Below are 24,693 nucleotides of genomic sequence, written 5' to 3' on the forward strand. Positions count from 1 at the left end.
TCTCTCTCAATAAAAAATTACAAGATCTCTTCATTTGGGTCTGAAATTTGCGCGCCGGCCCGAAATAAGCGTTGGGTTCACTTTCCAAAATGGGAATTGAGCTTTGTCTTCCAAAAATGATGAATGACCCATACTATTCAACAAAAGGGGATTAAATTAAATAAATTCACATTATTTTGATAATTGAGAAATAAGTTACCACCAATGGTGATTTAATCCAAGGATCAAATTATTTGAATTAGTTTTAGTCCAAAGTTTATAGTTTCTTAGCTGTTAAGGTATGTCATAATGACTCCTCATCGTTGGTAACTAGACTCCAAATAAATTTGATGACCATGAAAGCTGGAAAGTAAAGTCAGACTTGCTTTTGAAAATTACGGCTGGCAAATCTTTTTACCACTTGAGCATTGATGAGGGATTAGTCCAAAATCAGAAAATATCCAGGATTATCCATCATACCTGGACTGAAGAACGGACACCCAACCAACCAACCAATCAAACAGAAACTCAATACAAACAATCAGTTCAAAACTGAACAAAGATCATTGTGATAGTTGCAATTACATTGCCCACACTATATGTACCAGGGAGAAAATAAATAAGGCGTTTGATTGTCATTTTCTTGTTGATGTTCATGTTGATGATATTGATGCTGATTTTAATGAAGATGAATACTACAAACATCTGTTAAAGGAGCAGGATCTGAAAGAGCTGTTGAACCAGATGCTCGAGCACATGAAATCAAGGAAAATATCAACTCAGGGTCTGTGGTCGGCCATGGCGGAGCTGATAAAATACTATAAAAAAAGAAGTTGAGAAACTGCTGAAGCACTCTATCCTCGATCAACATCTCTTCGTCCTCCATAACGAGGGTTTAGGAGATGCTTTAAGTACAATTACATGTGACGCTTGCATGGGACCCATCACCACCATCAGTAGCAAGGCCTTTTATCGTTGTGTCCGCCAACAACAATGCCCTTTCTTTGTCCACAAAACATGTGCTGAATTACCTAGTACNAACGATTCACCCGCTTCACCTACACCACTCTTCTCAAAAGAAGCTAATTCATTTGACAGAGTGTTTGTCATATGTGCGAGTGCTTGAGCCAAGGCTTCTGTTACTATTGTAACAAATGTGACTCATACCTAGACCTCCAATGCATGTCTCTTTCCGACTCTCTTTCACATGACGCTCATGAACACCCCCTCTAATTGAACTCTCCTCCAAGCGAGGGCCGGTGCGGATGATGACTTTGAATGCCATCCTCATTGCATTTTGGGGAGGTATCCGCAAGTTAAGTTAGGCAGCAACAAGCATGACGCTCATGAACACCTTGGCACTCTTGTTGATAAGAGAAAGAGTATCATTCCTTTTGATAAGAGAGAGAACATTCACCGAGAAGGAAATTGTTTTGTTAGGTGAAGGTAAATAAAATAGGAACTTTCACTTTTTTCAAAAACAAAAAAAGTAGCCAAAAAAAAGTTGCGGTTGAGTTCAAGAATCTTTGAGGGTCCTAGAAGTAATCACTGCCTCTATCAGCACACCAACTATCAGCCACAACCGGTCCATATGGTTTTCTCTCTTTCTTAACTTCTCTTGGGGCCTGCGTTGTTAAATCTTTGTGTGTGAGAGAGAGAGAGAGAGAGAGAGTCAGTTGTGTGGTAAACCTTGAGAAGGATTGATGTTTGGATGTTCCATAAGATATAACATACTAAACAACTGAAAAATCACAAGTGATGTGCATCATAGCATCCATAGAGTTATTCTTTTTGGAACATTTTTTTTTTCTGTCTTTAATTTAGCAGACTTTTGCAAACATTTCTGCTCACCCTTAATTATATCATATACCATCCTTAAAATCCTGATTAGATGCTTCTCAGCCAATGAATTATTGCATTTATATAATTGATTCACCAAAGATAAGTATGCAAGTATGCAATGGAAGGTATGTAGTTTGCTTTGGCTCTAGGATTTTATGATGTAATCTTGGACATGGATGCCAAGGAGGTTAACAGAGGCTCTTTCTTGAGGTGACAAAAGTTAATTATGAAGCGGATGATGCACTCGTGGAAGAAGTGAAGTCGGCGTTTTCGTTCTTTTAGTTTTAACTGTCCTTGGGAACACCTCCAATGGAATAGAGTAGCTCATTCTCTTGCGTAGTTTGCGTTAAGTTGCGCAAATTATATAATATGGATTTGATGAGCCTATGTTGGCTGCCCCTTCTCTTGATGAAGACGTTTCATTTTTATGCTTTATGAATGATTTTTTTTTTCTTTCTCCAAAAAAGAAAAAGGAAAAATAAACAAATTGATCATCTAAATATATTACTGTGAGTGTATGGGTGTAAAAAGTACAAGAATATTACTTTTATTTTTTCCAAAAAGAATAAAATAGTCACATTATTGGAGCCTTGATATAATAAAATCGAACATGTATTAAGTGTAGCACCGAGGGGCTCGGAAGCCCTATGCAATTTATGACCCGAACTTGCGCAGGTGACATTCTTTAAAAAGGAACCTTTTTTTTTTATTTTTTAAATAAATAAATTTTTTTAATAAAGGATAAAGTATAGCAAAGAACGACTTGCTGTTGAGTTCAAGAATTTTCGGAGCCAGAAGCTGTAAGAGCACTTCCACCAGTTGACTCTTGCCATGGCAAGATTAGCCCTAGGGCAGGCACTATTCACGTGAATAGTTGCTGCCCTAGTCTCCTCCAGCAAAATGTGTTTCCAGCAGTTAGGGGCTTGCCATGGCAATTACTATTCATTTTTTTGTTTTTTTTCACAATTTTGTTTACTTAAATAATTAATTTGGATAATATTTTTGGATAAGATTTTTGGGTTCCTACGTGTCAATACTATTCATATCGGATAAGATTTTCGGTTTAAAATTTCAGATAAATTTCAAATTTCAGATACATTTCAAAATTCAAATTTCAGATAAATTCAAAATGTCAAATTTCAGATACATTTCGGAATTCAAATTTCAAATAAATTTGAAATTTGAAATTTCATTTGAATTTCAAATTTCAGATAAGATTTTCACCCTCTAAGATTGCGCCACGTGTCATATCTATCTGTGTACATTTTTCTATAAAATCAGAGGTTCAGCTCATACCTCCCACACCAATTCTTCTCTACATTTCCATTTCTCAAATTTTAGCTTTCATTCTCCATTCTCAATGGCAGACATGGAAGAGGTTTTGGAGAGGCAAGAGAGAGAAACTAGAGAAAGAATGCGTAGACGAGCTGCAAGCAAAAGGGCGCAGAGAGAACTAGATGAGCAACTTGGCATAGCAGTTGCTTTGCTGGAGGAAGAAAACAGGCTCGCCGTGGTTCACGAGAAGGCCGTCGGCCAAATGTGGACAGACATAGACATTCCCGGGGTAAGAATCTTATGGAAGATTATTTTATCCCACAATCTCTGTACTCTGATGTTCATTTTCGAGGGAGATATAGAATGCAGCCTCATTTGTTCAAAAAAATCATGCATGATATTTGCAATTATGATGAATATTTTGTTCAAAAGAGAAATTGTGCTGGAAATTTGGGACTTCTTCCAGAGCAGAAGTTCACAGCTGTGATACGAATGTTGGCGTATGGGTCATCTGCTGATCAGGTGGATGAGATTGCTCGGATGGGGAAGTCCACTGTTTTGGAGAGCTTGGTGCGATTTTGTGATGCAGTGGAAACTCTGTACACCAGAGACTACCTCCGCAGACCTACGCCCAGGGACCTGCAAAGGCTTCTCCAAAAAGCTGAGTCTCGAGGATTCCCTGGCATGATTGGTAGCATTGACTGCATGCACTGGCAGTGGAAAAATTGTCCAACTGCTTGGCAAGGGGACTATGGAAATAGAAAAGGGCAGAAAAGTATCATCCTGGAAGCAGTTATTGGTTTTGATACATGGGTTTGGCACGCCTTCTTCGGAGTTGCCGGATCTCAAAACGATTTGAATGTCCTAGGTCAATCCCCGGTGTTCAATGATGTTTTGAGAGGTGAAGCCCCAAATATCACATATGAAATTAACAATACCATCTACCAGACCGGGTATTATCTAGCTGATGGCATATACCCGAGGTGGACAACATTTGTGAAAACAATTCCACATCCCCGATCCCATAAGCAAAAATTTTTTGCTCGCTATCAAGAGGGGTACAGAAAAGATGTTGAGAGGTGCTTTGGTATCCTTCAAGCTAGGTGGGCTATTATCAGGGGCGCGGCACGTCTATTTGACGAGGAGGTGCTTAGGAGTATAATGATGACTTGTATCATCCTCCATAACATGATTGTGGAAGATGAATATGATTACGATGCTGATGACGTGTATGAACCAAATCCCATGGACACGGCCCTAACACGAATTTATGAAAAACCAGTGGGGCCAAATGGAGAAGAAGTGCAGCATGAACCGTTGGTTAGAGACAGTAGTTTCATGCCCCGTATGATTGATCGCTACACGGAGATGCAATCATCCTATATTCATGAACACCGTCAAGTTGACTTGATGGAGCATTTATGGGCGGTGAAAGGTCATGAAGGAAATGAAGGTGAATAAAGTGAAGTGAAGAAGTTGTTTTTATTTTATTATGCTTTGGTTGTGGTTGTTTATTTTTTATGCTTTGGTTGTGGTTTGTTTTATTTTTTATGCTTTGGTTGTGGTTTGTTTAATTTTTTATGCTTTGGTTGTGGTTTGTTTTTTTATGTATGGAATGTTTTGAATAAAAAGGAATTTTGTTGAATATTTTCTTTATTGAATAAAAGAAAAGCGATACAACTAATAATAAAATAAAATACATGAATTAAACAAAACAAAAAATACAATGAAATCAAAGGTACATGAATTAAACAAAAAAAAAAAAATACAATGAAATCAAAGGCAAGTAAACTAAGACATTAAAGGCAAAAAAACTATTTTAATGGTTTCCATCATTTAACCAATCCATGTTGCTAGGTCCATCGTCACGAAAAAGTCTTCGTCTCATAACATCCCTTCGTTCTAGCTTCCAAAATTGTTTTGTTTCAGGAGACATATGGCTTGTATCCATAGCCATGGTTTCCCGATCTTTTTTTTCAATGTTTTGTTTGCGTACATACTCCCTTTCTTTGCGTACATACTCCCTTTCTTTTGCATATTCTACTTGAACTGCCATATCGTGCTCTTGTTGTTTCAAGTCCATTTCAATTCTCATGGCTTGGTGCTTTGAAAGTTCCTCCAAAAATTGAGATGCATTCTTGCTAGAATTACTCCCTCTCTTCGCCTTCGCCGCCTTCCTCCCAATAGGCCTTGGAATATTTTCAATGGGTGAGTCTTGACTCATCGGGGAATCCATAGGTGAATCCGATGCCGGAGTCTCATGAAGTGGAGTCTCGTTCAAGACTACCGTCGGACCGGTTGGAATAATTTGGAATCTCTTACAAGTCTTCACCACCTCCCAACAATGGGTATGGTTAAAACTTTTTTTCCCTTGGCCGGTAGCACCAAACCACATTTGTGCTTGTATAATCTATAAAAAAAAAATGAAATGGAAATGCAAGAGAATTTTTCAAATATTGGCAATGCAACATGTACAAAAAAAACTAATGGAAATTAAAGAAACAATAAAAACAATGCAACATGTATTAACAAAAAATAGAGACATATTAACTAAATATATAAATTGCAAGAAACATTAAAATAAAAATTAATATGACATAGAAATTAATAGAAGAAAAATGACAAATAATTTACCTCATTGCTAAGATTTTCTCCGCTTCGTTGGTTGTCGATCGCTTTTGCTAAAGCATTTCTCCATTTCCCCAACTCTTTATTAAGAACTTTCCACCTACTGGATAATGCCATTTCTGTACGTGTAGAACCAATTGCCCTTTCACAAAATGCTTGATGAATTTTTTTCCACATATGAGAAAATTTAATCTCATTGCCCGTTACGGGACAATGACTAACTTGGACCCAAGCCTCACACAAGCTAACATCTTCTATCATGCTCCATGCCCCTCCATTTTCATTAGAAGAACCCATAATATGCTAGAAAAAAATTAAAACTTCAAAGTGAAAAAATATTGAATAGAAAGTGAATAAATATTGAGGAGAAAGTGAAGAATAGTAGAAGGAGAAGAAAATATATGAGGATTTGGTGTTAAAAGTGAAGAGTATTGGTTGGTATTTATACACAAAAAATTCTGTAATTTTTGTGTATTTTTAAAAAAAAAATTCGATTTTTTTTCATTTTTTTTTGGCAGAAAAATTGGCTGGTTGCCACGGTTGCGGTTACTGTTTGTTACCGCAATGCACGCGTGCAATCGGTGACGCCATCTGAGCTGGGTCTCGAAAATCGACTTCGGGCCTGCCCGTTTTGCTGGGGCCCACGCTCGCCCGGGCTGACTCTGGCCTGCTGGACGTGATTTTTTCGCCCAAACCCCCCCCAGCCCGAGTCCACTTCATCTGCTGGACTTGCTCTAATGCCATCCTCTTCACTCCTTGATCTTCTTTAAATTGCAATCATTCTCTTTGGTTCTTGTGCCTGTGATGAGCTTCTTTCTAAAAGAAGAGGAAGACACAATGATTTAGACAAAATTATAGAAACTTTTTTTTTCTTTTTCTTCAAAATCCCATTACCTTCAAAAGCAAGAAAGCATCAGGGATCTATATTGAGAGAGCGAGATTGCTTCCTCTGTTTCTTGTTACTGTAACAGCCATTTCTACATCTCTCTCTTCGGAGCCATTGATTTGCCAATCCGTGCTGATACATAATATTTCGTTTGGCTTTATTTTGTGATTGCTAAGTGACCGGAAAAACCTAAGACCAGCTGCTTAGTGATACAGAGGGAGATGGCTGAGCAGCAAATTGAACATGTCTGTCATGAGCATCCGCTGATGTTCAAGGAAGAGCAGAAGGAGAAGGATTGTCCCTTGGTTTTTTGCTCCGCGTGTGAGGACCCAATGCTTGGCCCAAGCTACACTTGCAACCAATGTCGCCCTGCCTTCGTTCTCCATAAATCTTGTGCAGATGAACTACCTCCTGAGATAAACCACCTAATCCACCGCAAACACCCACTTATTCTCTTCCCAGCCACAGATGGCATCTTCTGTAAAGCCTGTGACAAATGCTGCAGCGGCTTCACCTACGCTTGTTCCCAATGTAACACAAAACCACTGTGAATTCCACAAATTCACCGTCCTTAAGAAACACATTAAATCCTTCTGCAATGCATGCATGTGGCCAATCTGGCAAAATCTTCTACCTCTGTAGCATCTGCGATCTTGTGGTCCATAAGGAATGCACTTGGTTACCTCGCCAGGTCAAAATACCACTGCACCAATACCGCCTCGAGCTCACTTGGAGCTTTGAGGACATTTACCCAAAAAACCAACATTTCTGTGATCTTCGCTTTAAAAATTTGGATGGCATAAAGTTCACTGTTTATTATTGTCATGAATGTTGCAGTTTTGTTGCCCACAATACATGTGCCTTAAAATATGCTAAAATCCTTGACACCACCACCTCCAAGTCCACCCACGACAATGAGCCGTAGCACAACAACAACAACATCCAAACAAATCCAGAACCAGATGCGCAGATCGGCCATTTTTAGTAATCAACATAGCTTAGCACTCATCAGTTATCATCATGAGGTACATAAAGATAATGATCACCATGATGATGTAATAAATACTCGTAATGGCTGCAAGCGACCAATCACTGCTACAAATGCCTTTCATAGCTATGCAGGAAAAGAAGAATCGATATCGTCATGCCGTTTCCTTCTCCACATAATTTGCGCTCAATTACCTCAAAAGAGGCATCTCCTACTTCACTGGCACCAGCTCACACTCATTCCGAGGGCTTCTTCTATTGACGGCGTGTTTAGGTGCTACATGTGCAATGGGTTTAGCCAGGGCTTCGGATACCATTGTGATAATATATTGACGGATGTAACATCTACTTTATCAAGGAGGAAGGCTTCTACCTTGACCTTCACTGCAGTATTCTTTGGGAATATAAAACAGGGTGGAACGTGTATGGGTTGTGGTACTTCTGGGCACATTGCTTGGTTCAGTTGTACTAGATTTACATGCAACTTCAATCTTTGTAATCCATGTGTAAAATTACCTCCCACAGCCAGGTACATATACGATGATCACCGACTGAAGCTCACCTATGGTAATGTTAAAGACAAGCTTGATGAACATTACTGTGAAATATTCCAAGGACCACGAAATCCCAAATATTGGTTCTACTCCTGCTCAGATTGTGACTTTGATTGTCATCCTCACTGCGTGCTAAACTGGCATTCGCAAGTTAAGTTAGGGGAAGCATATAAGCATGACACTCACCCACACCCTGTTACTCTTGTTGAGAAGAGAAAGAGTTCCATTCCCTTTGATAAGAGAGAGCACATTCTTCCTTTTTAAGCATGTGGTAAACCATGTGAAGGATTGGTCTGGGAATGTTCTGAGTGCAATGTCAATATGCACCGAAACGGTTACTGTAAATCCACTCAAGAAGACAAAACTGACAGTGTAATCATCTCAACTGATGTAACAACATCAAAATATTCTTCAACAGACAGTGGCGGATCCATGATATTTCCTTCCAGGGGTCAATGTCTAAAGATGAAAAAAATTTATACAAAATATACTCATAAAAATGAAACGATAATATTAGAATTCATAATTCATAGAAAAAAACCACATTACAATTGTCCACGACGAGTTTTCATATTCTGAAAACGTAGCATTATAGTTTCATTATCAATACAAGCAAACACATCTTTCTCAATATAAACAAGTAAACTATCACTCAACCATTGATCTCCCATTCGGTTGCGAAGTGGACCTTTCACAATATTCATAGCAGAAAATGCTCTCTCCACAGAAGCAATTGCAACCGGTAAAGTTAAGGCTAATCTGATAAGCAAATAAACATAATTATATGTTCTATGCAACCCTTTCTCCACCATTTTTCTTGCAAGGCTACCAATCCCTTTCAATTGAGAAAAATCAGTCATCGTACGCATATGAGTAATATAAATCTCAAGTTGATCTTCAAGTGCCAAGAGATCTCGGGAATTAAAATCTTGAGGATAAAATTCAGCAAAACGAAGTAGCTTTTGTTTGTCAAAAGCTATGAATGAATCATCTGGACTCAAACATGTCAAACAAAGAAGTAACTCAGTATTTACCTCACTAAAGCGACAATTTAATTCCGCAAGTTGCCACTCAATGATTTGAATAAAGATGTCCACACGATAATGATGGAGGTGTGTTATTATAGGAGCTCTCCGATGTGATCTCCATTGAGCTACATATGCATCATCCATGTTTGGAACCAAGATATCATGTTTGGCACAAAAGGAAGATACTTGATCAAGCAAGGCTTCAAATGCATTCTCTCTCATGTGTTGTAGTTGGTCCTTGCAAACTTTGACTAAAGTCATTGCATTCTCAATATCTTGGTCTTTCCTCTGTAATGCTTGTGACAAGTCATTTGTGGCTCCCAATATAGATCTCATGAAAAATAGGTGAAATACAAACTCAAAAGATTGTATTTCTCTCAATGACCTATTTGCTTCACCTAGATTATCAGTGGAGCCATCCTCAATAATAAATTTGAGCACTTTCACCACAGATTTAAACATGGAAATGATACTAAGTAATGTACCATAATGTGAGTTCCAACGTGTATCACCGGGACGCTTGAGACAAGTTTCTTGATTTAAGCCTCGTCCTGTTGGAAAAGTATCTTTTTCTAGAGCTTCCGTAACATCCTTTTGTAGTTGATCTCTAAGAATGTCACGACGCTTGCACGATGCTCCAACAATATTAACCAAGCTATTGCAAGATGTGAAGAAAGTGGCAATATCAGCATTTCCCTTTGTCACGGCCACAAGAGCTAATTGAAGTTGATGTGCAAAACAATGAATATAATAGGCACAAGGATTTTCTCTCAAAATCTGTGTTTTAAGACCATTGAACTCACCCTTCATATTACTAGCTCCATCATATCCTTGTCCTCTTAGCATGGAAATGCTCAATTCCTCTCTTGCAAACAATATGTCAATAGCCTCCTTGAGTGAGTTTGATGTAGTATCCCTAACATGTTGAATGCCCACAAACCTCTCAATTACATCCCCACTTTTGTCCACATAACGAAACACCACCGCCATCTGTTCTTTTACTGACACATCACGTGATTCATCAACTAATAAAGAGAAGAATGCACCATCCATATCCTTGATGATTTTCTTAATAGTTTCAGTGGCACAAGCATTCACAAGATCTTTTTGAATTGTTGGAGCTATTAACTTGAGATTCCCGGGAGCATTTTCTAACACAACGGCCTTCACTTTCTCATCATGATCAGCAAGAAACTGTAAGAGCTCTAAATAATTCCCCTTGTTGCTTGAAGTGTCACTCTCATCATGCCCACGAAAAGGAAGACCTTGCCTCAATAAAAATCTCACACAATCAAGAGAAGCTGTCAAGCAAATACGATAATCAATACGAGTTTGCTCTGATTGCTTTATCAAAACTGTTCGGATGTGTTGCTTTTGATTCATAAGATCCACACAATACTGTCTAGATTGATTATGAACACTTCCAACAGGTCCAACATGTTGCCTAATTTTATCTTTCTTCTTCCAATTCCTAAAACCCATCTCTGTGAAGGCGTCGCTACACCCTTGACCAATTCTGAAATTGGATTTGAAGAGATAACAATAAAGGCAAAATGCAGCATCTTTACTAATACTGTACTCCAACCAGTCAAACTCATCAAACCACTTGACATTAAAGCGTCGATCATACCCTGAAAGATCAGTTTGTGGAAATGTGTGATCCTTGGGCTGACATGGACCCTTTTGTAGATATGCTCTTCGAACTTCGTCTCTAATGTTAGGATCATAATCCAACATTTGAGGTCGAAGTCCAGGGTCTGCAATAAGATTAGCTAAGATATCTTGCAACTCACTTTCTTTCGAACTATCCACATCTCTAGAAATATCCACATCTCTCGAACTCGAACTACCCACATTATCCGAACTAGAAGTAGTTGATGCGAACCTTCTCTTAAAGTATCGTTCCATAACTGTATTGGTAGAAATAACCAATCAAACATCAACAATATTAAAAAGCCATAACTTATGCAAACTAACCAAAATAAAATCCAACAACTAATCAAATTTACCAATTATTATCTAACATAAAACACTAATTTATTCAAACAAACTAACCAAAACTAGAAGCCCTTAATTTATTCAAACTAACCAAGAGATATAATCTTACATAAAAGTAAAATCCTAATTTATTCAAACTAACTAACCAAAATCAAAACCCCTAATTAATTGAAACTAACCAAGATAATCATATAATCTAACATAAAAATAAAACGATAATTTATTCAAACTAACTACCCAAAACCTCTAATTTATTCAAACTAACATAAAAGCCCTAGTTAATTCAAACTAACAAACTAAAATAAAATCTCAACAACAAACAACAACAACAACTAATCAAGAAAAACACTAACATATAAGAATCTTTACTAATTAATTAAAGCATAAAGAAAATAGGATAACATACTTTCAAACTAACTAACCAAAATCAAAATCCCTAATTAATTGAAACTAACCAAGATAATCATATAATCTAACATAAAAATAAAACCCTAATTTATTCAAACTAACTAACCAAAACCAAAACCTCTAATTTATTCAAACTAACATAAAAGCCCTAGTTTATTCAAACTAACAAAGTAAAATAAAATCTCAACAACAAAAAACAACAACTAATCAAAAAAAAAAACACTAACATATAAGAATCTTTACTAATTAATTAAAGCATAAAGAAAATAGGATAACATACTCTCAAATTTGAGGGATAGATCCACCTTTGAAATCAAATTGAATTTTGGAGGCACTTATTCAATTTTTTGCTACCAATGCCCACCGCCGACGCCACTTTACTGCCTTCACCGACTGATTTGTGAGGGGGGAGGGAAAGCCACCATTGAATTGGATTGGAGGTTGGTTGTTTTAGTTGGGGTTGGAATTTAGGTTAGAAAAAAAAAAACCTTAAGTGCAACGACGTCGTTTCGACGTCGAGGGCGCAAAAAAAAAAAAAACCACTTAAATGAAACGACGTCGTTTTGACGTCGACCAAACAAAAAAAAAACGATGCGCGCTGCGCACAAGCTCTCCACAGCTGCACAGCAGCACAACAGTTTGCCCCATTGGGGCATTTCATCGAGCACCTTGCGAGGGTCAATTTGGGCGGCTCTAATGGAGGATTTCAGAGGTTGCAGGGGTCAATTGACCACCCTTGCTCCTCTGTGGATCCGCCTCTGTCAACAGATTCTTCAGCAGCAAAAGATTCTTCAACAGATTCTTCAACATAAAGTGTCTTCGATGCTGATGTAACCATCTCAGCTGATGTAACGTAAGCAAAAGAATCTTCAACATATTCTCTAGTAGAAGGTGTCTTTGATTTTCATTCTGGTGTTATACGTTTGACATTATAACCTAACATTTTCAAACATGGATATGAATTATTTGTTACCCATAAAACTGTGAATCCGTTAGCTATATGAGATGATGACGACCTAGAAAATTTACCTATGGCACATATTTTGTGTTATGTTTGGTGTATGCAAGAAATATTACATTAAATTATTGTGTATTAAGTTTGCATGAACAATTACATTGAAGGAAGTTGAGGTTACACTCCAAAACCTTTTAAGTCCATGCTTGGGGCCTGAGCTTTTACACCCTAAAACCAATGGGCAATGAGAGAGTAGCGCAACTCTTTATAATCTCATATTAGAGCACTTCTACCCCTATGAGCAATGGCAAGACAAGGGCTGTCACTATTCAAGTGAATAGTGGCAGCCCTTGCAATTTTGTTTCCACCCCTATGGGTAATGGCAAGGGCAATTACAATTCACTTTAACTTTATTTTTTATTTTTAATACTTAAACGATTAATTTTGATAAAATTTTCGGTTGCCACGTGTCACTATTTATTATAAAATTCTCATATCAAATTTCAGATAAAATTTTTAAATTAAATTTTAGGATTAAATTTTCGGATAAGATTTATAGTTGCCACATGTCCATTTTTATTATAAAATTTACATATAAAATTTCAGATAAAATTTTCGGTTGCCACGTGTCCATATTTATTATAAAATTCACATCTCACTCATCATACAATTGAAATATCTACTCACTCATCATACAATTGAAATATCTACTCACTCATCATACAATTGAAATACTCTGAGTCCTTATAGTCCGACACAATTGAGTACAAGGACAACTCAATCATTGGCAGAGGCAGTTGTTGAGGCCTAAAAAAGTCACGGGAATTCCAAAGACATTTAAAGCCCAATATAACGTATAATGTTGTTCTTGCGTTAATCTAAACTGTATTTTGAGAATTAATTCATTAAATAAATATAGAAATAGTGTGCATGTCATGCCAAGCCAATAATACATTTTTCATATGTTGATCACCAGCCAAGCTCACATGAACCCAAGTCATGTGGTTTACAGGGCTTGCACGAGGGATTATGGTGTGGAAGGTTACGGAGGTCCATAAGGCCCACAGAAGCTCTTGGATAATGGAGACTTTGGGCTATCTACTTGGGAGCACCAAAGTCCAAGTCCATTACTTGGAGTTCTCCAATGTGGGTGAGCAAATGAGATATTTTTCAAGCACTTCTTTTTACCTATAGGAAATAGTCATTTTCCAATGCGCAGCCTTACCTGCTGGAAATAAGAATGCCCCAATGCTCCCTATTACCCGCTGGAAACAAGCAAATTCCAACACTTCCTTTTACACATAGAAAATAGTCATTTTCCAATGCCTAATTTTACCAACTAGAAATAAGAAAGTCCCAATGCTCCCTTTTACCCGTTGGAAATAGACTAGCTCCAACACTTCCTTTTACATATTGGAAACCAAAAAACTCCTTCACCTTCTATAAATTGGGAGGCATTGCCCAGCCAAAACCAACCCCTCTTGGTTGTTGCAACCCTCTCAACAACCATGAGAACTCACCTTTTTTCAGCTGCTACAAGCATTCCAGCAGCCATTAATTTTTCTTCAGCTATCAAGCCCCCTCATTCGGCTGGTGCAAGCAACACAGCAGCCATCGATCAATTTTTCTACAGCCTTCAAGCTTAAAGCTTTTCTTCTCATCCTCATTCTCTTGAAACTCTTAAATCCATAAAGCTTTACCAAGCATAATTTCGAGCTTTTCCTTTCTTCCAAGCTATAAATACCATAGCCTTCAAACCTCAAGCTTTTCCTTCCATCCTACTTATTTTGAAACTCTTAAATCCCCATAGCCATAGCCATAAACAACAAATTATCAACACCCAACCTGAAGCATATTCAACACCAAGCCAAGCACAAGCATTCTCATTTGCTAAACTTGTGGGTCTTTAGCTCCCACACTCCAAGCTCTCATGCCAAGCTCACACAATCTCGGTTCAACATCAGGAAGTCATCTGCAACAATCCAGAGCATGACCAAGCAATCATCATGCTGTTGGAAATCTACTCAAGCCACCCATCCTATCTATCTATCTATCTATCTATCTTTCTTTCTTTCTTTCTTTCTTTCTTTCTCTCTCTTTCTCTCTAAAAAGCTCCATCCCAAATCTAAAACACCCATCCTCTCAAGCTAAGTTGAAACCATAGTCATTACCTTTTTGGTAGAAAACGCAGACATCATGAGCTATTCGTCTAGCTGCTGAAAACACCCAAAATCTCAAGCCTTAATCCTTTCCTTATGCTCATTTTCTATTAGCTCCCATGCCACAAGCCTCTCATGCCAAACCTAGTAGTATCTTGATTTACCAAAGCAAACTCTCATGCCAAGCCTGTGCAACATCAATATACCATCTCCAACTCTTCATCTAGCTGCCGAAAACATCAGCACAAAACACGCAGCCGCTGGAAGAAGAACAGAGTACTCCCTTCAGACTTGCTTCTCCCTCAGGATGCTTTGGGCCTAGTTCTCGCTAACTCAAACAAAGGGGTAATGAAGGCTTAATTCACCACTCTATGGTGATTCAAGAATCAACAAGCTCGGACGAGCCTTCTGACGGAAAAAGACCCCAACAGCTGTTCCACCGGATCACGACGTGGGGGAGTATTTTCCTTCGGAGGACGTAATAGTGCCATTATTTCCTACACGGAATACACCACTGGAATTGACTGCATGCATTGTTCACTTGAGGAGCCATGTGTAATGGTTTATCTCTTTTTTGTTTTGCCTTGAATAATTTATTAAGAAAATAAAATTTGAAATGCAAGGAAAAAAAAAATTACATTACATTGAATAAAATGGCAATTAATTTTTTTTTTTACCTCGTCGCTAAGATTTTGACCGCTTCAAACGTTTGTCCACGACCCTCCGGCTTTGATGGAAGAGGTCATTTGTATTTTTACACAAATGAAATCTTGTAGTAGAAAATTTGTTGTGGAAAGTGAAAAATATTGGAAGGAGATGAATTTATATGAAGATTTTGGTGTGGAAAGTGAATAATATTGGTAGGTATTTATAGAAAAAAATTCAGAATTTTTGGGTTTTTTTGTTACAAAAAATTTCAATATGTCAAATTTCTCAAAAAAATTTGATCCAAGCGTCCGGGAAGCGCCACATGGCTTCTTCCCATTGGAGAGTGTCAGGGCTGACGTCAACGAGCGGAAATCAAATTTTTTTTAACCATTGGGGTAACGCAAGGGCAAGGGCGAGCTTCCCTTGCCCGTGGGCTTGCTTGGGCTCGTGGGACCCATCCCTTGCCCGTGCTGGACTTGGCGTAGTGGAGTTGGATTCTGGCCTTTGGGCCCCCTCCTACCCAGGTAGATAGGCAGCGGTGGAGTTGCTCTTAGGTCTCTTGACTTTTCAATGTGGTTTATTACCTGCATCTTAATATCTGAAAAATTAACAGAAGAAAATAAGTAATCATATATGCATACTAATTCTTCATTTCTGTTTTTGACATTTATGTGCCTGCATATTTGATTTAAGTTTCATTGATCATGTTAAAGAAGGGGTTTTGTATTGTTAAACAGCCATGCACAGAGGAAACAGATAGGACCAAAGAAAACATCCCCTATTAAATACACAAATTCTTTAAAAAAAGAAATACTTTTTTCTTTAAAAAAGAAAAAGAAAAGGATGAACTAGCAAAGAACTACTTGTGGTTGAGTTCAAGAATCTTTGAAGTCATAAGCAGCAATCAGAGCCATCCTCTTTAGTGTTAATTAGTCCTTGATGTTTTTTAAAATCCAATATTCTTTCTCTCAGGGGCTTGCGTAAGTGTGAGCTTCTTTCTGGAAGAAGACGAAGACACAACAATTTGAACAAAATTACTCAAAAAAATTATTCAAAATCCCATTACCTATAAAAGCAAGAAAGCATCAGGGATGTCATGAAAAGGAAAAGGAGAGAACCCAAATATTTTTTTCTTTTTCAAGGTTACCTTTGCCTTTTGACTGTTGACTCATCTTGCTCTTTTACTCCAAATCCTGCCAACTCCACAATCAACAGGTCAGAATTCGCAGTTCATCCTCGATTATAATAAGGTACGCATGTGACGCATGTGATGCATGAGTATAGAAGGTGGATCAAGATAGGTATTTACTATTTAATTAGTTATTTTATGGGATATTGTTTTTATTTTTTATTTTAGTTTTAGGATATCTTTTATTATTTGTGTGTGATTTTATAATTAATTAGTTTACTTTTGGAACAAGTAGCCTTGGTGCCCAAGTCTTGTAAAGCCTATAAATAAGGCTAATGTAATAGTTGTAGTGTAAGAACCCAAAACAAAATATCTAAAAAGAAAGAAAATATCTAAAAAGTAAGGAAAATATCTTTTAGCGAAAAGACAAGTTTGCCCTTGTATTATTTAATAGGGGAAATTTTGACTTTTTGATTGAGAAAGAATTTGGGAATTCCGCTTGCGCCATTGCGTAGAGCACGGCGAAAGGAGTCCGTAGACACGGAGTGGGGCCGAATCGTGTTGTAACGAAAAAGTTATGGTCAAAAGAGTCTCAGTGGCATAATCGTAAATATTTTGAAGTTGCATCTATATAAACCCAGACTCCGCGCGAAACGGGCCGCCGACTTCCAGAGGGTGCTGGCGCCGCCTCCAAGCTCCAATGGCCACGGGACCGGTGGCGTTGGAACCGCCATCGAGTCCCCTACCTTCTCCAACCGACCTCAACCCGGGGGCCGCCCTGAGCTGGCCGGAAAATCGTGTTTTCCGACGGAGGTTCGTCCGAAGCTACCCAAACTTCCAGCTCGAAATTCTCCTTCGTTTCTCCACCAAATCGATCGAGTAAGGTATGGTTTCTCAGCTATTTTTCGTGCTCTAGCTGATGGGTGTATGGGGTTTGATCAATTTTAGCTCTAAAGGGTTCGATTTTGAACTTGACAATTCGGCCGAACTTCGGCCCTTCGAAACTACTGTATCCGGTCACTTTTTGGGGGTGGTCCAAGAACAAAAGTGACTCCAAATGGGGTGTTTTACCTAGGTTAGGAGTTTGGAGTATTGGTTCGGAGATTTTTCGGCCACCCGAAATCGCTTTGGACAACCGATCTGTCCCGCGCGTGTGGAGGCCCGTGGCCCAGGGTGGTGGCACGGCTCTGGCCAGTTTTGAGGTCCTTGTGCCGTCACGAGCGCGTGGGATTTCACAGATCTCGATTCGGAGTCCGTTTGAGCCCCGAACGGATTTTCCATATCACGCGATCCGTGGGTGCAGTGTCGTGTAATCGTTGGATCGCGCTGAATTTTGGATATGTCGGCCTACGTGATTTCAGGATCGCGTAGGATTCAACGGATCGCGAATCGGAGTCACGGATACTCCGGAATCGCGAACCCTGGGGCTAGGGTTAGGGTTTTAAGCGATAACGCGATTTTGGTCAATCCGACTGTCCGATTCGGACCAAATTCGCAGAACATGGTTCCCGTTCTATGAGAAACCTTCAGGGAAGTCCAGATTGGCTATCGGAGACCGTGGACCCCACGGGTCCCAGGTCGGCCGATCTGATAGTTATCGCTTAGCTGAGTATCGGACCTCCCAAAACTGGTCCAACTATCCGAAAAGGCTAGTGTGGGCATATGAGTATTTTGAATCGAAAAGTACGTATTTTAGGAACCGGGGGCAGGGTGTTTAATTGGAATTCGTTTTATTCAGCAGTTTATTAATTTAATCTTTATGGATAATCAGGCACCAGGAACCCGACAGAATTGCAAAGGAGACCTTCGAAGGGTCGCAGTAGCTTGGACCATCTGTGAGTGGATTTTCTTTCATAAATCAGATTTCATGAATGATTTGATGTGCTTTTATGTAAATAAGTTTTATAAATGAGTTTATATTGATTTTATATAAATAAGTTTTTAGAGATGAATTTATTTGAATAAGTTTCTTTATTTGATATTAAGTAAGTTTTATTACGGTTCGGAACATGATCAGTACAGTAACAGTTCTATAAATCTGTGCTGCTTATTTACCAGTTATAGAAACAGAGTTTGAGGTTGGAATCAGTTGAAATAGCAGCACAATTTGAGATTTCAGTTATTAATCAGATTTTTCTAAAGGAATTTATTTTAAACCCACCTCGTACCCATTTTCTTTGGTGATTACCCACAGTTGGACAGATGTCTACGGACGTCCAGTCCGATTTCAGTTTATGTCAGTGCACTCGACTTTGCCTCACGAGTTTCGGGGACGCTCGGACCGTGAGTGCCAGGATTTGCGGCTCGGCAGACTTGGTGTCCCGAGACCTGACAGGATTGCGGCTCGGCTGACTCTGTGTCCCCGAAACCTGCCAGGATTGCGGATCAGCCTGACTACGGGCCCCTGCATCCTGCCAGAGCAACTCGAGCTGACTTGGTGTCATCGAGGAATCTGTCGGCGGGACAAGCTGATCATAGCCCCCTGATTTCGCCAGTTTGCAGCTCGGGTAGCCTGTGTGACGCCCGAGACCTGCCAGGGAATTGACTGATATGACAGGGGTACAAACTGGTGGTATTTTCGAAGGATTTTGAGTTTCTTTTATTTAATTATGATTTTCAATTATTTTATATCAGCTTTTCTGATTTTTCAGGCATAGATACCTTTATATTTGTTCAGTTATGCAAGGTTTGAGTACAGAGTTTTTATACACGTTTGATTTCAGCACTTTTATGAAAGATTTGATTTCAGTGGTTTTGTATGAAACTTTCGAGCTTGAATATGACTGATATAGAATGCCTTGAGTTGAATATGCCTGATGCAGAAAGTACGTATTCAATTTTATTTAGCTAAATTTTCTTTTTACAATGGGGGATATTATGTTATGAAAATTGTTTGAAGAACATTATTTTTGTCCACTCACATTTCCAACCTGTTTTTCGCCCCCAGGCCATAGAAGTACGCGGGATCCACCACCGGGCCATTCTTAGCTTCCATGTCTCAAACCAGGTATGGTATTGTAGAAATCCTCACAACCCTGAGGGACTCAAAGAACGCTCCGATATCCAGATGGAAATGTAGTGCTTAGAGTTGAAATTGGTTGATTGACTATTCTGGCAGTTGGTGAAGAATTATTAACTTGTTTAACAAGTGGAAAACTTTGGGATTAGTCAAAATACAGGGGAGACTCTGCCGAATTTTCGGCAGAAGTCTAAGGAAATTTTAAAGCGATATTGAAATAAGAAGGGTAAAAAGGTCATTTGTGCCCGACATTCGCCAGGTGTCGGACACGCACAGGACTTGGCTCGAATTCCAAAGTGGAAATTGGGTCGGGTCCTGTCATGTAGGGGGAGTTTTTGTTGATGATTAATAAAATAGTTTATTTGTGGCATGGATTTGCTACGGTATATGTGAGTTTGCACTATCTCTAGATTTTGGTGTTCGTGTGTGTTGCTGGTGACCTATGTGCGAACTCTGATCCCCATCAATATGGAAACACTCTGCACAATGATCGAACCCGTGGGAATAATTTTGAATCTCGAACAATTTTTCACAACCTCCCAACATTGGTGATTGTTGAAAGATTTTTTACCTTGGCTAATGGCACCGAACCACATTTATGCTTGCATAATCTATAAAATATAAAAAATGGAAATATAAGAAAATATCAAAAAAATATGACATTAAATTTAATATAATGGCAATTACAAATAATTTACCTCATTGCCCTTTGAACGTTGTCCCTCACTTTTGTCAATGCCTCTCTCCATTTCCCCAAATCTTTATTCAAAAAATTTCACCTACTTGCCAGTGCCATTTTAGAACCCGATCTTTCACAAAATTCGGCATGAATTTTTCTCCATATATGGGAGAACTTCATCTCATTGCCCATGATTGGGCAATGACCACCTTGGACTCTACACTCACACAACAAAACCTCTTCCATGGTTGTCCACGACCCTCTGAAAGAGGCCATTTGTATTGACAGGACCCGACCCAAATTTCCCGTTGGAATCCGAGCCAAACTCTGTTTGTGATCGACACCTGGCAGGTGCCGAGCACAAATGACTTGGTTGCCCTTCTGGTTACAAACTTAATTTCATTTTAGCCTTGACTTCTACCGAAAATTCGGCAGAGTCTCCCCTGTAACTTGTTCAATCCCAAAATTACACATGTCAAAACAAGCATAAACATAACCCAACTTTCAGCATGCGTAAATATATATACAATCAATAGTAAAGTTCGAGCCCAGGGGCAATATCAGAGCATCTATACATGTTAATTTACAAGAAGAAAATTTGGAGGGTCAAGGACCCTACACGAAGCTGAAGAGATGCAGGAAGCGGAAACTGCCCTGTGGTGGCTTTCAGATGCACGTCTACGGCCTGGGGGCGCAAAACATTTAAAAGGTGAGTGGACCCAAAAACAAAGTTTTAAGAAAAATAGCACCAGATGACCCAAAGTCAACCCAAGCCGCAAATTGGCAGGATTTAGGGGACCGTAGTCAGCTTGATCCGCATTCCTAGATCCCACGGTCCCGGCTTCCCCGAAACTCGTGAGGCAAATGTCAAGCGCGCTGACAAAACTGAAGGCAACCTGGATGTCCGTGGACATCGTCATATCCGAAGGCAACATGTTTCTATAACTGGGTACCTAAGGTGGCTTAAGAAAATCTAAAATCTCTTAAAAATATGATAAAACAGTCGTCCCGAGTTAGGGGACAGAATCCCCCTCCCGAGCAAGAAGAATTTCTCATTCCTGCACCGGTACCAGAACCGGTAGAGCAGTCTTTTGTTGGAGGCCCATCAAGGGCCGCACCTCTCATACCCACTATGCCGGGAGATCCTAATTTTCAACAAACTTTGGAGTTGTTGAACCAGGCTCTATCCAGGACTGGGCAGTCTAGAGATCTCTCCTTGGGATATGCTGATCAAGCTAAGAGGATTGGGGCCACAGATTTTGATGGTGATGGAGACACAGCAGTGGCTGAAGAGTGGATAGAGAGGATGGAGAGGATCATGGAGGTGATGGCCGTTCCACATAACCGTAGGATAACTCTGGCCACTTTTTTTTTTTTAAGGAATGCTAGACATTGGTGGGAGTCAGTTAAAAGGAGATATTGGGATCCGTCAGCCATCACATGACACTTATTTCGAGCTGCATTTGACAGTTAGTACTACCCACATGCCTACCAGAATTTGAAAATGGAGGAATTTCTGCAGCTGGAATAGGGGACAAAGACCGTACTTGAGTATGAGAAAAAATTCAATGAACTGTCTAAGTACTGTATTCCACTAGTCGAGGATGAGAATAAGAAATGTCAGTTGTTTACTAGAGGGTTGAATGCCTCTATTAGAGATATTGTGATTAGCCAGCGGTTGACTAATTTTAGGGATTTGGTGATGTCTACTTAGCTGATAGAGAGCAGCCAGATGATGGTCAGAGCGAGGGGTGAACCTCGGAGGAGACAGTTTGATATGGGTGGTCCCAGTCAGGGGTCATCCAAGAGAGGCAGTTGCAGCTCTGGGTCATCTAGTGGCCGCAGTTATGGAGGTTTTTGACACATACTACTGTAAAAACAGTTATACAAAACTAATTCATTCTTTTAATCATATACATACTGAAATCAATGCACCCAGTTATATATAAATATAAATCAATCATACTCATAATCATCTTTAAACTCATAAAAGCACTGAAATCAGTTTAAAACCACCACCTAGGTGTACCCCTTTAATTCTGTCAAGTCCTGATAATCCGTCAATTCCCCTGGCAGGTCTCGGTGACACTAAGTCAACCCGAGCCTCAAATTGGCAGAATTCAGGGGACCGTAGTCAGCCTGATCCGCATTCCTGGCTCCCACGGTCCCGGCGTCCACGAAACTCGTGAGGCAGATGTCAAACGCGCTGATAAAACTGAAGGCAAACTGGATGTCCGTGGACATCGTCATATCTATAATAACAGCTACCAGACGAGTATTAAGATGTCTCCATTTGATGCCTTATATAGGAATCAATGTAGAACTCCTTTTTATTGGGATGAAGTAGGTGAGCACAGATTGGAAGTGTCAGATGATGTTGAACGGACGAAGGAACATGTGAAAATAATTAAAGAACAACTCAAGGCAGCCCAGGACCGACAAAAGAGCTATGGAGACAATAGAAGGAAAAACCTCCAGTTTGAGGTTGGTGATTAGGTATTTCTGAAGTTATAGCTTTGGAAGGGCGTAATGAGATTTGGGAGGCGAGGAAAACTAAGTCCTCGCTATATTGGGCCATATGAGATCGTAGAGCGTGTGGGCACAGTAGCTTACAGGCTTGCTTTGCCTTCAGATCTTTCCCGGTAGCACGATGTATTCCATGTCTCGATGCTCCGAAAGTACATTTCTGATCCTTCTCATGTTTTGGAAGAACAACCAATAGAATTACAAGAAGATTTGACTTATGTACAGCAACCGGTCCAGATTTTGGATTGGAAGATGCAAGTATTGCATTCGAGGAAGATCCCACTCGTGAAGGTCTTGTGGAGAAGTCATAATGTGGAAGAGGGCATATGGGAACCCGAGGACCAAATGCGGAACAGTACCCTTACCTCTTCGAGTGACAAGTACATAAATTTCAAGGACGAAATTTATATAAGGGAGGTAGATTGTAATAACCCAAACCTTAATCAATATTTAACTATTAAACTATTAAGAGGAAATGACACTTTTGCCCTTAGAATATTCTAGTAAAGGAAAAGTTGACTTTTTGACAGAGAAATAATTTGACTATTCTACTTGCATCGTTGCATAGAGCGCGATGAAACGAGTCGGAGTGGACTCGAATCGGAGTTGTAACGAAGAAAATACGGTCAAAATACTTAGAAGGGCAAGACGGTAATTTTGAAATCAGGATTTTTTTAAAAAAAAATCTGACTCTCTCTCTCTTCCCTCACTCTTCTTCCTCAAACCACAGCGACCCCCTTGTTTTTTTTTCTCTAACCCGTCACCTTCAAACCTCCATAACCACCGCCACACTCCACTCCGACCGACGGGACCGGACCCAATTGAACCACCGCCGCTTCCTCTTCCTTTCCCGACCGGTCCCTACCCTTGGAACCGCTGTTTTTTGCTGGAAAACACTCGAGATCACGCCGGAGTTGACAGAACTTCCAAGCTTTCGTTCTCTTTCATCCGGCCACCAAATCGGACGAGTGAGGTATGATTTTCTAGCTATTTTCCATGCTCTAGCTGCTGGTTAGGTAGGATTTCCAAACCGCAGCCCTAAACTCCTAACTTAGGTAAAACAACCATTTTGGAACCACTTTTGTTCTTGGACCTACCCCAAAAAGTGGCCGGAATCACACTTTCAAAATCGGCTGAAACCTAGATTGGAAAATCGAACGATCTACGCTTGGAATTTCTGGAATCCTACCCAACCAGCATCTAACACAACCAAGTCCTTGTTGGATGCATCACTGTAGATAACGAAATTCCCACTATCATCTGGAAGTGTCAAAACCGGAGCGATGGTTAACCTGGTCTTGAGTTCATTAAAGCTCTTCTCACACTCGTCTGACCATTCAAACTTAACTCCTTTTCTTGTCAAACGAGTGAGAGGCGCCGCTATTACAGACAAACCTTCCACGAAGCGACGATAATACCCGGCTAACTCAAGGAAACTCCGTACCTCAGTAACACTGGTTGGTCGTAGCCAGTTCACTACTGCCTCAATCTTCTGGGGATCTACATAAATACCCTCTGCAGAGATCACATGCCCCAAGAAACTAACTCTGTCCAACCAGAACTGACACTTGCTGAATTTCGCATACAACTGCCTCCTCCTCAGAGTCTTCAGCACAATTTCCAAATGCTTCATGTGTGCCTTCTAACTCTTAGAATACACCAGAATGTCGTCTATGAATACAATCACAAAGCGATCCAAGTAACGTCGGAACACCCTGTTCATGAGATCCATAAACGCAGTTGGCGCATTGGTTAACCCAAATGGCATCACTAGGAACTCATAGTGCCCATACCTCGTTCGAAAAGCTATCTTAGACATATCCTCTTCTCTAATTCGTAATTGATGATACCCATATCTCAAATCGATCTTAGAGAATACATTGGCACCCTTCAGCTGGCAGTAGATATTTGAATTTGTAAGGTTAAATAATAACAATCAGTAATGCTATTTGACCATATTTAAATAATAACAATCAGTAATGCATATTTTTTT

At 39.6% G+C, this 24,693-nt stretch overlaps 3 protein-coding genes and 1 long non-coding RNA gene across 4 annotated transcripts; 2 read left to right on the plus strand and 2 right to left on the minus strand.

Moving 5' to 3' along the window:
• Positions 1–7,208: 7,208 nt before the first annotated feature.
• Positions 7,209–8,415, plus strand: LOC117635340. The gene is made up of 2 exons (XM_034369670.1): positions 7,209–7,407; positions 7,733–8,415. The coding sequence occupies exons 1-2, from the start codon at positions 7,209–7,211 to the stop codon at positions 8,413–8,415; spliced, it is 882 nt and encodes a 293-aa protein (XP_034225561.1).
• A 112-nt stretch (positions 8,416–8,527) lies between these two features.
• LOC117635341 (zinc finger MYM-type protein 1-like) lies at positions 8,528–11,087 on the minus strand. Its single transcript, XM_034369671.1, has 2 exons — positions 8,762–11,087; positions 8,528–8,610 (listed from the first exon to the last, which is right to left on the minus strand). The coding sequence occupies exons 1-2, from the start codon at positions 11,085–11,087 to the stop codon at positions 8,528–8,530; spliced, it is 2,409 nt and encodes an 802-aa protein (XP_034225562.1).
• A 6,232-nt stretch (positions 11,088–17,319) lies between these two features.
• On the plus strand, positions 17,320–19,584 carry LOC117636153. The gene is made up of 3 exons (XR_004587001.1): positions 17,320–17,360; positions 18,248–18,311; positions 19,424–19,584. It is a non-coding gene; the product is annotated as an uncharacterized LOC117636153 (long non-coding RNA).
• Positions 19,585–23,862: 4,278 nt separating this feature from the next.
• Positions 23,863–24,333, minus strand: LOC117635342 (uncharacterized mitochondrial protein AtMg00860-like). Its single transcript, XM_034369672.1, has one exon. The coding sequence runs from the start codon at positions 24,331–24,333 to the stop codon at positions 23,863–23,865; it is 471 nt and encodes a 156-aa protein (XP_034225563.1).
• Positions 24,334–24,693: the final 360 nt, after the last annotated feature.

This window comes from Prunus dulcis, chromosome 7 (assembly GCF_902201215.1).
Source record: "Prunus dulcis chromosome 7, ALMONDv2, whole genome shotgun sequence".
Classification (NCBI taxonomy): domain Eukaryota; kingdom Viridiplantae; phylum Streptophyta; class Magnoliopsida; order Rosales; family Rosaceae; genus Prunus; species Prunus dulcis.

Coding starts and splice junctions, on each gene's coding strand:
- LOC117635340 (XM_034369670.1), top strand. CDS start 7,209: ATGCATGCATGTGGCCAATCTGGCAAAATCTTCTACCTCTGTAGCATC. Junction 7,408..7,732: donor TCGCTTTAAAAATTTGGATG/GCATAAAGTTCA, acceptor ATAGCTATGCAG/GAAAAGAAGAATCGATATCG.
- LOC117635341 (XM_034369671.1), bottom strand. CDS start 11,087: ATGGAACGATACTTTAAGAGAAGGTTCGCATCAACTACTTCTAGTTCG. Junction 8,611..8,761: donor TGAGAAAGATGTGTTTGCTT/GTATTGATAATG, acceptor TTTCATCTTTAG/ACATTGACCCCTGGAAGGAA.
- LOC117635342 (XM_034369672.1), bottom strand. CDS start 24,333: ATGAAGCATTTGGAAATTGTGCTGAAGACTCTGAGGAGGAGGCAGTTG.